Source organism: Gracilinanus agilis, chromosome 2, assembly GCF_016433145.1.
Source record: "Gracilinanus agilis isolate LMUSP501 chromosome 2, AgileGrace, whole genome shotgun sequence".
Taxonomy (NCBI): Eukaryota; Metazoa; Chordata; class Mammalia; order Didelphimorphia; family Didelphidae; genus Gracilinanus; species Gracilinanus agilis.
The window spans coordinates 335,169,273-335,182,696 of NC_058131.1; the positions used below are offsets into that span (position 1 = coordinate 335,169,273).

General features: G+C 42.2%; 1 protein-coding gene across 1 annotated transcript; it reads right to left on the reverse strand.

Annotated features, from left to right (window-relative positions):
• Positions 1–5,391: 5,391 nt before the first annotated feature.
• On the reverse strand, positions 5,392–8,756 carry PLAGL2 (PLAG1 like zinc finger 2). The gene is made up of 2 exons (XM_044661551.1): positions 8,497–8,756; positions 5,392–7,149 (listed from the first exon to the last, which is right to left on the reverse strand). Exons 1-2 carry the CDS (start codon positions 8,754–8,756, stop codon positions 5,928–5,930), a joined length of 1,482 nt encoding a protein of 493 aa, XP_044517486.1. The 3' UTR covers positions 5,392–5,927.
• Positions 8,757–13,424: the final 4,668 nt, after the last annotated feature.

Here is a 13,424-nt window from a genome sequence, read left to right on the forward strand (position 1 = left end):
TTTTGCATGACTCCATATGTATAATAGCTATCATATTTCATCTTTTCAATGGGTGGGGAAAAATTTAAAAATAAATTCAAAAAGAAGAAAGTGACATTCTTTAAATTTGTACTCCTGGTCTCCATTCCTTCCTAGATCACTACAGTTCTAAGGTCTGACATATGATATAGTTAGCTTCATTTGCCATGCCTCAATGTGCTGGAAATAGATAAAGTAGTAAGATCACAAGATTTTCACATTGGAAGAAACCTTAGAAATCATCTAGTTCAACCTCTTCATTTTACAAATAAGCACCTTGCCCAAGGTCACATGAATAAAGCAGCAGAACTTGGGACTGGAATCAAACTATCCATCCCAACTCTGAATTCTGTGCTTTTATTACCCTACAACCTGCCTTTTTCATGTAGACAGAGACCAAACTTCTGATGCTCCTGGACCAACCCAAACTATCCTTAGCTCACAGAATCATGGATACTAGAACTGAAAGTGGTCTTAAAAGGTTAGTGAGCTTACGCTCGTTTTATAGATGAGGAAACCGAGGTCTAAAGTTGTCCAAGGTTATAGAAGTGGTAATTAACATTAGCCAGAATCTGAACTCAGGTCTGTGATTTCAAGTTTATTGTTCTTTCCACTGCACATCTCAATAATTCTTGAATGGCTCTAGCAATTTGGGTAGTCTTTCCTCGGAGATGTTTAGATTCAAATTATTCATGTGAATTCCCATGTTCACAAGATCCACTTCCATCAGAACACAGTGTAGATGCAACCATGTGTTAGTGAATATGTCCTGAATCCTATACATAAAGGTCAGTATTACATCACAAATAAGGTGAGAATCAAAGATCTTTCATATTTCCTCAGCAGCTTTACGAGTTATGGTACTTTAATTTCCTTTGGCCCAACCCCTTCATTTTATAATAGAAACTGGTAATGCTGGGAAGGGAAGTGACTGCCCAGTTCTGAACAAAGTAAAGAAGGTCTAGGATTAGTGTTTAAAGTGACTAAAGTTTCAGCTACTGTGTCATCCCAAAGCTAGTGACTGCTTTGTCTAGGATTATAGACTGCACTTAGGAGAGCAATACATTTGCAGACTGAAATGGATTGCAGAATAAGCAAAGCCTTCACATTCACTCTAAGTGGCTCCTGGTACAATGAGTTTGTTGGTGGTATCTATCTGGGTAACAACTCTCATTTCTATGGTAGTGTAAGGCTGACAAAACCTTCCTCCTAAACCTTTGAGGGAGGCAATACAGTACCCATTTCGCAGATTCAAAGTGATTTTACCCAGTCATATAAATGATACATCTTTGAAGCCAAAACTTGAACAGAGTTCCAAGTCCACCTGACAGCATAATCTAGGGCTTTAAGCCCAACAACTTGGGTATTTCATAAGGTTAAGAGTTGGAAAGAATCTTAAAGATCATTTAATCCAACCTGTGAACTTTAGATGATAAAATGAAGGCTGTGAAAGGTTGGGTGACTCCTCCGACGTTACCAGGAGTAATCAGCTATGCTGGAATTTACCCCAGGTTTTGACTCCAAATCCAGAAATCTCCACTAGGCCATGGTGCTCCTCCACCATGTCACTTACCCACACTCACTCCTCTGCTTGGCTGATTGAGAGATCAGCTTGTGGGTTCAGGTGAGAGGTTCCAACTCTTTTCAAGTGTCTCTCCAACCCTTTCCCCAATCAGAGGCTGACAACTTCCAAACACATCATTCAAAGGTTTTTAATAAACAACTTCATTATAAAAACTTTCTTCTTGAAAATGTAATTCTGTAAAACATTGAAAAATCTAATTTAACAAAGATACGCCCTGTGCATTTTCTAATGGCACTTAATATTTTACAATTAAAAACCTTGTTTTATATAAAGCCAAAAATACTCCAATAAAAAGAGGTTATTCACTGTGTATACAAAGTGCTAGAAAGTTTTTCTTGTTTTTTTTTTTCCTTTTTTCTTTTTAAATAGTCCGGCCTTACAAATGGGCAGCTCTGTGGCCTTAACAGCCGGGGGAGTAGGGCTATGAAAGGGGAGTTTGTGCTAGAAGTGGAGAGGGTGTCAAACAACATCCAGATACCAGTGGCAGCCTAAGGAAGGTTTGCTGCCTGTAAAACTCCACTGTTAAACCCCACTTTTCTTTTTTTCCCTGCCCCAGGCCCTTGAAAAGTCTTCTGGGCATCTGGGAGACCCTACTTGCTTGCTCCTCTTGGGGAATACCACCCTCCAGCTGTGAAGGTCACTGGCAGTGTTCCTCCCACAGCAGATTCAGAGCTCAACTAGTTTCAGGAGAGGCCGGGGTGGGGGCTCCAGAGACTCTGGACTTCGCTGGTCACCACCTGCCTAAGGCAAAGTTTCTTATTACATAAATATCCTTGTTAAAAAGCAAAATATTGATCCTGTACAATATAAACTGTTACCAAAAAAAAAAAATCGTGCTAAAAACAGCTCCTAGATATGGGAAAAAAAACAACTACCAAAAAAATGGGGAAAGGGATTTTAATGAGGCACTAAGGAAAGATTGGGAGTGAGGGGGATTTCATAAACTTAGGGCAATATCTACGAGCAAAAGTAATCAAACCTGCTCTGCAGATTTCCACTTTTAACAAAAATGCCATTAGTCAAAGGCTGAAAAAGTTCACTGAAGGGCCTCTCTCTGCCTCTCCATCTCCTGTGGCTATAGGCAGCATTCACTGAGGTACTCAGCTCACACCACAGATCACTCCCCCACCTCTCAAACAGAAACAGGGAACAGCAGGTTACAAAGAAGCCAAACTGACTGAAGTTCCGGTAGCAACAGAATGGCCAGCTCTGCTGCAGAAGGGAGGCAAAACCAGGTTAGTCAAAAGCTGCCATTGTTGAAGTGGGAAATTATTTGGGAATAGGGGTAGAGGCAGAAAAGGTACACTAGGACTAGAATTTGCTCTGCCATTGACATTCCTGATACTCAGTTCCCTTGACTACACAAACTCTTGGCCCTCTTTTGGTCAATGCTGCATAAGATAGCTTATTATCTTAAGATGTCTTTCAGTTTTCACAGGACTTTTCAACAAAAATCTTTTTAAGTCTGGATGCTGAACTCAGGGCAAAGACAGAGTTATTAAGCTACTTACATCTTTAAAATAACTGTACTTTCAGTCAATAAAATGGGATAACTCCCCTTTCCTAATTTGGACCCAAAATGGAATGATCAGATGACTATTGGCCAAAAAAAGCTGCCGGTTTCCCCTGCATAGAACATGCTATAAAACTGACCCTGAAATAGTAATTTCATGGTGGTTCTTGAGGACATTTGGAGAGGTAGGTGTGGGGGAGTAAAGAGCTGATAGGATTTTGGGAGGGTGAAATGAGGTACCAGTTTCAGGGTTAAGTAGTTGCCTTGCTTATCACATGAGGTTTCTGGGAGCCCTTTTACATTTATATCACTTCAGCCAGAGACGGCAAGTGGAAAGCTCAAGGGAAGTGAGGGGGTTGGAGATACATGCGGCGGGAGGATGGAGATGAACACTCACATCTGAATCTTCCACCTGCTTGGGATGAAAAGAAATTTGTATTTTACAGCCAGAGGTCTCATGACCTCTGCTAGTCAAGTGTGCAGTGACCGCAGGGAGGGGGTTGGGGGGTACAGTGGTGAAGACAAAATATAGCAGATGAGTATAAAGTCATGAATGGTAGTGATGAGCCTCAATGACCCTTCATTTACCATTTCCCATAATAGAAATCTTAGATGAAATGAACAACTGGCTATGTGGACAAGGCCAAAGCCTTTCTTTAGAAACATAATTAGTCCATGGAATTCACTTGTTGCTGATTTTTGAAAGCAAACCACCTAGTCCAAACCTAAGGAGGACTAGACATTTCTATATCTGAAAACAGTATTCCAAACTACCCTGGTTTTTTTTTTTTGTTTGTTTTTCTTAAAACATGCTCATTCGATTCTCATCCCTTCACAATTAAGGGCATCAATATGTCTTAACACCTTCACCTCAAACAACTGGTATGCCAGAGGCCAGAGCAGGTGCCCAGCATCACTTAACTGCTCTTCTCCTAAATGGCAATTGAGATAATTCCTAGTAGGGAATCAAAAGACCATGAAAAGTGGACTAGGTTTAAGCAACTGAGGCAGAATCATCTTAGTAGTTTGTCCTAAAAACTGAAGGATGAAGCCAGAGTGAGAAATTAGGTGTGAGAAAATCACTCAAAATGAGAAACCCTAGGGAACTGGCCACTGGATGCGCTTGTGGAGTCAATAGTGAAAGAGGTAGATGTGTGTTTCCTGGGTTGGTAGAGACATCTGGATGGGTTCCAGCAATGTTGGCCCTCGGATTCCTGCCTGCAGGCTGGTGGGAGCATATACTGGGTCACAAACATAAAGGGGCAATGCAAGAAGGGTGTTTGGGGAAGATAGACCAGATTTACTCAAAATACATACAAGAACTGATAGATGGAGATGAGAGGTTGAAAGCTGAAAGGGATCAGACACTAACTGGGTGATAGATACTTTCCTTGGTACTAACATATAAAACTAAGGAAGGAAAAATGAGAGAAGAAAAGATAGCAAGACCGGGGGTGGGGTACGGGTGAGGGGGGCTTTTGCTGAAAAGATCCTGCATACCAAAAATCCTAGATATATCAGTGACAACGAACATAGAGGTGGAAGTGGGTAGAATGGATCAGAGGAATTTAGTGTTGGAGGGAACTGTTCATATATAGTTATTTCTCAATGACAAACCAATCTGGGACTTTCTAATCCTAACTTCCTGAATACTAACCTTCCAGTAAATCCACAGCTTCCTGGAATAGGAAAAGAGCTGGATTGAACAAAAAAGGTGCTCGTTCCCTCTCCTTTGCCACTTTAATCTAGAGTCTAGATGCTTCCTATATCTAGACACAGCACAAGATACTTAAAAGGGTAGGAGGCCCCAGGTCTTGCCTTTTAACTTGTTTCCATCTCCAATTCAAAAGACCAACATGTACTTGAGCAAAAGTGATCCAGACCTCTTAAAAACTGCTCCATTCTCCTTGCCTGCCTCATGGGGTAATGTGAGCTAAGAGAGCCACAGAGGACGGCAGAAACTGAAGTAGTCCAAAGTCAGTTTATTTCCCCATGGGGGAAAAAATGTGACCTCAAGTGAAGAGAAGTCAGTGAAACCTGACTCCATCATGTAAACAGGGCTCCAGTTAACACCAGGTACCCAAAAGGTTCATGCTGGTGTCAACTGGATTGTACTGGTGGGAATGGATTCATGGTGTGTAAACAATGCTCACTGGAATAAGTCTACTCTAACGGCTCTGCAAGGGGAAGTGAAATGATGTGTCTGAATCAACTGTGTAAACGGTATCACTGCTGGCAACACTGATACAGAGTAAAGTAGCGATACAGAGGGCCGGGGGGGGGGGGGGGGGCATTGGGGGAAGGGAACAAGGAGGCCCTTTCTCCTGCCCACTCTGTCCAAGGCAGGTTACTGGAACTGATCTCTCAGAGACTCTCTTCCATCAGCAGGGACTGTTACAGGGTCTGCAAATGCAAACTGGAAGGTGGGTCTCTCCAGCTGGTTTTCTTGAGATAATCCAAGGTGAAACCTCACTGTTCCTGCTTCTCCAAGGAGCCCCTCTCCCCAGAGAGACAAATGAAGCTCTCGAGCCTTAGGAAGGGAGCGTGCTAAGTGTGGCTCCTGATTCAGATTGAAAACAAACAAACGAAAAATACCTGAAGTCCTATTGTATGAAATCTTTTCACGGGGTTAGGGTTCAAGCAACCTCAAGGCTGCTGTGGGAAGTTGAACCCAAGTGCTCCATACAGACACTGGAATCCTTTCATCTTGAACCCAGCTTTGAAAGCTCAGCAGCCTTCACAGGGAACAGAAAGAGGAAATAAGAGTTGGGATTTACGACCTGAGGGCCAAGCCTGGTGCCTCCTTTCAGCCTATTGGAACGCCTGATGAAAACGTGGCAGAGTAGTGGTGCTCAAGCCAGAGGTAAAAACTGGGGGTAATGAATGTAAGGGCCCAAAGTTGAGGGGACCCCCAGGTCCTGGAGCATCTTGAGGTTGAGACTGCAAAGTGGTAAGCAGTGGTTGGGTTTCTGCCTGTGAGTAGCCCATGACCAATCCTCCTGTGGTCCCCGGTGGGTTGCATGGAGGAAGATTCAGGGGGAGGAAGCCCAGGAGGTGAGAAAAGTCCATGTTAGCAGCACAAAGCGCCTCAGAGAGGTTGGCAGGGCTCTTGGAAAGCAGGGCTTCATCCAAAAGGGCTGGCTGAGGTGAGGAGGACTGGGGCTCACTGGATGGGAGAGATAGGCTTCCGGGAAGCTCCGACAGAAAGCTTTCCACCTCTGCTTTGGGTAGTTTCTCCGGCAAATATGAGGTAGATCCAAGCTGGTATTTGGGGGGAAGTTGTGGTGGAGAGGAGATAGGTGAGGAAGATTCCAGAGGATAACTCATTCCCATTGGCAGGGAATTGTGAACCAGAGAATGAGGCATCCCTGAACTTGGCATGGCTGGGAGGTGGGTGCTATACATGCCCATAGGTAACATGCCTGGGAAGGTCTTACCCCCTATCATGTCCCTGGATGCCATGCACAGAACTGGGCTCAGCTCTTCTTTCACTGTGACTGAGGAGCTACAGCTGAGGAGTCCCAACATATCTACTGGTTCTGTCTTAATTTTCAGTAATTCTTGTGAGTGGCTCTTTTTCATGTGCCGAGTTAGATGGTCCTTACGCCCAAACCTCTGGGCACAGTACTGGCAAAGGAAATCTTTGCGCCCTGTGTGAACTACCAGGTGCCTCCTCACATCCTTCCTGGTGTAGAAACGTCGATCACAATGATCACAGGGATGCTTCTTCTCCTTGGCCCCACCTGATGCTCTCCTTGAGTGAGCTTTCAGGTGCTCCAGAAGGACCTGGGTGTTTTCAAAGGTTTGGAGACACACTTTGCAGCTGAGGTCACCACTAGTGGCAGCATGCATAGCCAGGTGGCGCCGATAGCCCAGCTTGGTGTTATAGTTCTTGCCACACTCTGGGCAGTGGAGGGCCTCCTTATGAGGATCATGGGTCTGCAGGTGATTCCGCAAATGGTCCTTCCGATGGAACATCTTTTCACAATACATGCACTGGTGGGGCTTCTGGGCTGAATGAGTGGCCATATGCCTGGATAAAGAAAACAGATGATCAAAAGATCTGGCCACATTGAGCCTACAATCCTCTTTGATCCGAAGGTTAAGGGGAAAAAAGAAAAGAAGAAAGTAAGCCTTAGTCTAGTGACTCAGAAGATAGGAGTCAGAAACAGCTCTCTTTATCTTTAAATGTTTCAGTTCCCTCTTCCATAAAAGATCACACACACACACAAACACACACCCCATCCACCTCTAGAGTGCCAGATTCCACCTGACTTTAAAGTATTACATGAATTTGCAAAATGCTTTCCATACATTCTCTCACTGTATCTCACATCAGTCAGATAACTATCTGCGCAAATTCTCAAGAGAAAGGATGCTACATTCTCCTTTGCCTCAATTCATTTTAGTATTGACAGGAACCACTTGTGCCAAAAATCTACATAAGGTACTGAAGATGAGTTTTAGCTAAAAGATCTCTGCCTCATTAAGCTGACTATCTAATAAGGTTATAAATGTAGCTTACACTGTGTAGAGTTGAGAGAATATTTTATGTGCATCACAGGAATACTTTTTCTCCTTGGAAGGGAGGCTCAGTGGTTCATGCCATCAAATTCATAAAGGAGAAAATTGAGTGAAACACATATAAGGGAAGCAACTTGCCTATGGTCACATGATGACTCAGTAGCAGAGAATCTGTATTTCCTAACACCTAGTGTAGAATTTCTGTCACTACCTTCCCTCCCCATCAGCTCACAGAGAAGACTAATAAAAAAAATGAAAATGAAATGGTAAATGTACAAATAGACAGGGAAAAATTTTGAATTTATTTTAAAAGTGAAAAGACCTATTATCAATTTTGTTCTACAAACAAAAGAACAAAAATAAGAATGGAAACTCAGCTACTACATCATAATTGCCTAATTCATTATAGTACGGATTGGCTTCTAAATTCACTACTACTCTGATGGACACTATGGATGATAATCAAATTTGAAAAGACATAATATCAGGGTTTCTCTATTAATCCAGATAAAGAAGGCAGAGAATTATATAGACCAAAGTAGTGAACATAGACCCTAAGTTGAAATAATTTAAATGACAACATATGTGTGAAAAGAAGACTGGATTAAGGAACAAAGGTTTCAGTTATGCAGTTCTAAAAGCAGGATTGATTCTCATTTTCCAGGAAATTTCACTACATCAATTAATGAATGTGTACAACATAAGGCATCAAACACATAGAAAACAGTCTTTGGCCTCAAGGAATGTATTGTTCTTTAACAAAGATGGAGCCCAGCACGATGTATGGTTTCCTTGGCTTTGTTTCAAAAGAATTTCTGGCTCCGAAGAGGTCCTTAGAATGGATTTTATCACCTACCTATAAAGTTTGTACTTGGATGCAAAGGCCTTGCCACAGTGCAGCTGAGGGCAGTTGTATGGTCTCTGTTCCGTGTGGGGGAGGCTGTGGGTTCTCAGCTTCTCCCCACCTGAGAAGGAGGTACCGGAGATTTCACATTGGCACTTCACTTGACTTTCTGCCTCACGTCCTCTTGGCCTAGGAACTAGTTTCCAGCCTGTCTCCTCCTCCTGCTTTGCATCTTGAATCCAGTTAGGGACACTGGTGAAGAATGCCGTCATGGCAGGGCTAATGGGGGAGGGCCATATTAATGAGAACTTTCCCCCATCAGCAGTGTTCTCACTCTGTTCTGACAGTTTTCAATAGAGCCTCCAGATGAATATCTTCACCTGAAATGTTAGAAAAACTAGGGTTAGGAAATCCAACTTTAGCAGTCTTAATTATCTATGCTAATAGCAACAGGGATAACAAATAGCAATAGATATGGCACTTTATAATTCACAAAGCACTTTCCCTATAACACTTCTAAGAGAGTAGCAATGTGAGCCTTATTTTATTCACTTTAGAAATAAGGAAACTGAAGCTTGAAAGGGTAAAAAGGATTACCCCTGGTGACAGTGGTAAACAGCAAATACAGAATTTGAACTGAAGTTTTTCTAATCCCAGTCCAATGCCCCTTTTCAACTATAATGCTGCCTCTCCAAAATCTATTGATAAATTCCAGATTTCTTTTTTTGGCTGTAAGAATCAATGAATCTTCCCATCAAAACTGTGACCAAAGATTTTGCTTTCCCTTCTTTCCCACTCTTTAATTTTCTTCCTTCATCAGAGAAGTGCTAATGGGTAATATAACAAAAGACAGGCAAAATAAGAAAATCTCTTGCTTGAGAAATAAGCCCTTGGAATAACCTGCCCTTAAAACTGGATTGATAGGGTAGTGTACATGCCAGTATACTCAGGGTGAGATTTCTGCTTCTGGGCATTCAAACACAGGCTATATATATGCTGACTGTGAGGCTCCCCCAGGGATTTACATAATCCCAGAAAGTTTTTATTTGAACAAAGGGTTAGTGACCTTTTGAAAGCTCTATTCACTCCTCCTTTCCTAGGAATTAGCAGGATACCTTGCATGACGTCCTTACAATGTGCTATTCCATACTGCAAAGCTACAGTATATATACTATCTCCCTACTAGATTAATTCCACGAGGTTAGGAATTGTAAGCAATTACTTTGTATAAGGCCTGCCCCTCGTTTAATGCTTAGAGGATACAAAGTTAAGACAGCAGTCCCTGTTTTCAAACTTACAACTGGTAGGGGCAAAGGATAGAGGGGAGAATAAGATACATACACAAATAACCATGATGCAAGATAGATAATAAGCACAAAAGCTCCAAACAAAGTGCTAATGAGAAATCCAAGGGTCAGTCCATTTGGGGGAGGGGTGTGTGAGTCAAGAAAAGTTTCATGGAAGAGGTGACACTTGAGCTGGACTTTGAAAGACTTGAAAGATTTCAAACATGGGATGGAGAAGAGTCCATTTCAAGCAACAGAAATGGCAAAGGGCAGAACAAGCACAGGGGATGGTGAATAGTCCAATTTGTGAGACTGAGCAAGTAGAATAGAACCACCTGAGATTTAGATACCCTTATATCTCACAGGGCTCTGCATAGAGCAGACACTTAACAAATGGTGAATGACGCAGCAATTCTTTTTTTGTTTTAGCGAAGAAATGGAAACAAAGTTGATGCCCATCAATTGGAAAATAGCTAAACAAATTGTAGTACATGAAAGAAATGGAATATTATTGCCCCATAAAAACCAATGAATATGAAGAATTCTGAGAAGCATAAGAGTTTATTTGAACTGGACCAGACAGATCCAGGAAAACATGTATGACTTAAAAAACACAAATAGGCATATAATATGCTGTGTAATTATAATATTACTTAGCTCTGAAGTTAACAAAATGTATCTTCCCCCCCCCTTTTTTTAATTTTTTTTTTTTAATTTTAAACCCTTAACTTCTGTGTATTGACTTATAGGGGTAAGGGTAGGCAATGGGGGTCAAGTGACTTGCCCAGGGTCACACAGCTGGGAAGTGTCTGAGGCCAGATTTGAACCTAGGACCTCCCGTCTCTAGGCCTGGCTCTCAATCCACTGAGCTACCCAGCTGCCCCCTCCCCTTTTTTTTTAAAGAAAGAAGGGACTGAGTATAAGATATTGCATATACTGTCAAACTTGGTATGTTGGTTTTACTAAAATACTCTTAAAAAACTTTGTTACAGAATAGGGTTCACTGAGAAAGATAAATTCAGAAAAGGAAGAACTATTAAAAAAATACCAGGGCAGCTGGGTAGCTCAGTGGATTGAGAACCAGGCCTAGAGATGGGAGGTCCTAGGTTCAAATCCAGCCTCAGACACTTCCCAGCTATGTGACCCTGGGCAAGTCACTTGACACCCATTGCCCACTTTTACCACTCTTCCACCTATGAGCCAATGCACAGAAGTTAAGGGTTTAAAAAAATAATAACAAATTTTAAAAATACCAATAATTTTAAATGATAAAGGTTCTGAATGCCAAGGTTCTATATAATTGGACATAAAAAGGATTCTGTGTGATTACTTCCAGACTACCAACTAATGCGAATGGATGAACTCCATAGATATTACTATATTCAATCTTTTTTTTTTTAAACCCTTATCTTCCACTTTAGAATCAGCACTGTGTGGTTAGTTCCAAGATAGAAGAGTGGTAAAGGATAGGTAATAGGAGTTAAGTGACTTGACCAGGGTCACACAGCCAGGATGTGTCTGAGACCAGATTTTAACCTAGGACCTCCCATTTCTAGGCCTGTCTCTCAATCCACTGAGCCATCTAGTTGTCCTACTATGTTTAATCTTAAAAGCAGTTGGGGAAGAGTATAGTGTAGCAACTACCACCATGGACTGTGCTGTTGAAAAGTTACCTTTGTTACCCCTAGTACATAGATTATAAATTGCCTATCTCTCATGTAAACAGAGGGAGATTTCCCTGTAAGATCAAGCTGACCTCCTGACACAGATGGTATTTCATTAGACAGGCACTTCTCCAGAAGGAATACGTGTTACAGGTTTATGTTGGAAGGGATAACTTATAAGGATCAGGGCATATGTCACCAAATGCTTGCTCATCGTGCTGGCACCTGCTGTTCACAAGAACCATTTCCTGGAAGCCTGAAGAAAGAGACTAGATGGATAGACAGCTTCCACTACCATTAATGTGGAGTATAAAGAAAGAGTACAGACTTGTTATCTAAGATCTAAGTTCGAGTCTCAGCTCTACTAACTACAAGTAACAAGACTAATGGGTAAATCACTAACTCTCTGAGCCTCAGTTTCTTTATTTGAAAAACAGGGATTAAAAAAACAGATCATTTGCCTACATCACAGGATTGTTGTAAAGAATTTATAAAATGCAAAATCCAATAGAAATATGAACCATTAACTGAAAAATAGACCAGCTTCCCCCATTTAGAGAAACTATCCTCTTGTTTAATAAATAGCCAAACATAATACGAGTATTTTCTCATCAGAAGTACAGATCTATCTAGAAAGATCTGCACAAAGGTGGCAGCCTTTTACACCAGTCACATGTTGAGGATGGCCCACTAAAAACCAGTCCAACTTAAGCTCTTGGGTGATCCTGTTGTATTTGTTCACCGCACAACACACCTCAAACTTCTTTAATGTTGAGTTCTCATGCTGTGTGAACCCCTCCCCCAAGGTGGGGGGTGGAATTACCTGTTTATAATACCAGTGATTACTAGAGACCAAGGTATAGTAAAAAGAAACCGATCCGCAGTTCTGGAAGTTACCTTCATTTAAAACCAAACTGGTGCCTGCTGTCTAGATGAGGATGAAAAGCAGAGAAATAAGTCCTAGTCACTTGGTTTTCAGTGATATGAAAGAGAGGGCTGGCTCTGGAAACTCCACTCAAACTCAGAAAGAGAACAGTCCGTCCCCCCACCTCCCACACATCCACCTCATCAGTTCTCCTGAACAAGCAGAAACAGTAGCTGCAAGCAGCTCAATGCCCTCTTCCTGAAAGAGTGAGTAATGGGCTTCTAGGAAGAGGCCAGCGGGGGCTGAGAAGAGCTCACAAGGGCTCTGTCCATACAAAAAGCACATGGTTACGTTCTCTTTGCTTGAGCTGCAGTTAATGGGAATGTAGCTTTCAAAGAAAAAAGAACACCCTTATCCTGCTCTCTGCCAAACTGTTCAAAGTGGCTGTTAAGTTACTTTACACCTACAGTCACATGCTGGTTGTTGACGAAACAGGTGTAACTTGGTCGTACTTTAGGGGGATGAATCCTTTTTTCCTCTCTTTGTCTATACTCTCTCTGACCTGGGGAGATCTCTATGCTATTCAGAGTCCCTGCTCCTTCAGGTTTCCCCTTCCTCAGTAAAAGCTTCAGAAGAATTCTGCCATTCCCTCTGGGCTGCTCTTCTGGTCTTGTGCTTTGACCTTAACAACCGGAGAAGCAAACAGAACCTGTTCCCATAAAACAAACACAATTCTTCCCTCCCAGTTGACAAGACATCTTAGTAAGCTGGTTCCCCATGGTGTGGTGGTTCTTCAACATTTTCCACAGTCCTTTTGGTGTGGGGGGGGGGGGGTGGGGGTGGAATGGAGAGGGGGAGTGGAAAGGAAATGGATGGGAAAGGCCCTCCTTTGATGCCTAAATTTTACTCACTTCTTTGCAATGAGGCACTAAAGAAGGTTATCTCTTCCCCTCGGGTCCCAAAGCCAATTTTGTTACCTTCACAACCTCTCCCACACTTTCATTCTCTCACCCACCCCCTATCTCACAATTAATTGCTGGCTTCTACTCCTTTTCCTTCAGGATATCCTCTGCAACCTCTACTCCTCCTCTTAACTGGCTTCCTCCAAAATTCCACAAGCTTCTC

What these genes read in the sequence shown, in the direction of transcription:
- PLAGL2 (XM_044661551.1), bottom strand. Translation starts at nt 8,756, where the DNA reads ATGACGGCATTCTTCACCAGTGTCCCTAACTGGATTCAAGATGCAAAG. An exon ending in TCCAAGTACAAACTTTATAG is followed by an intron (nt 7,150 to 8,496) that starts GTAGGTGATAAA and finishes TTCTTTATCCAG; the next exon opens with GCATATGGCCACTCATTCAG.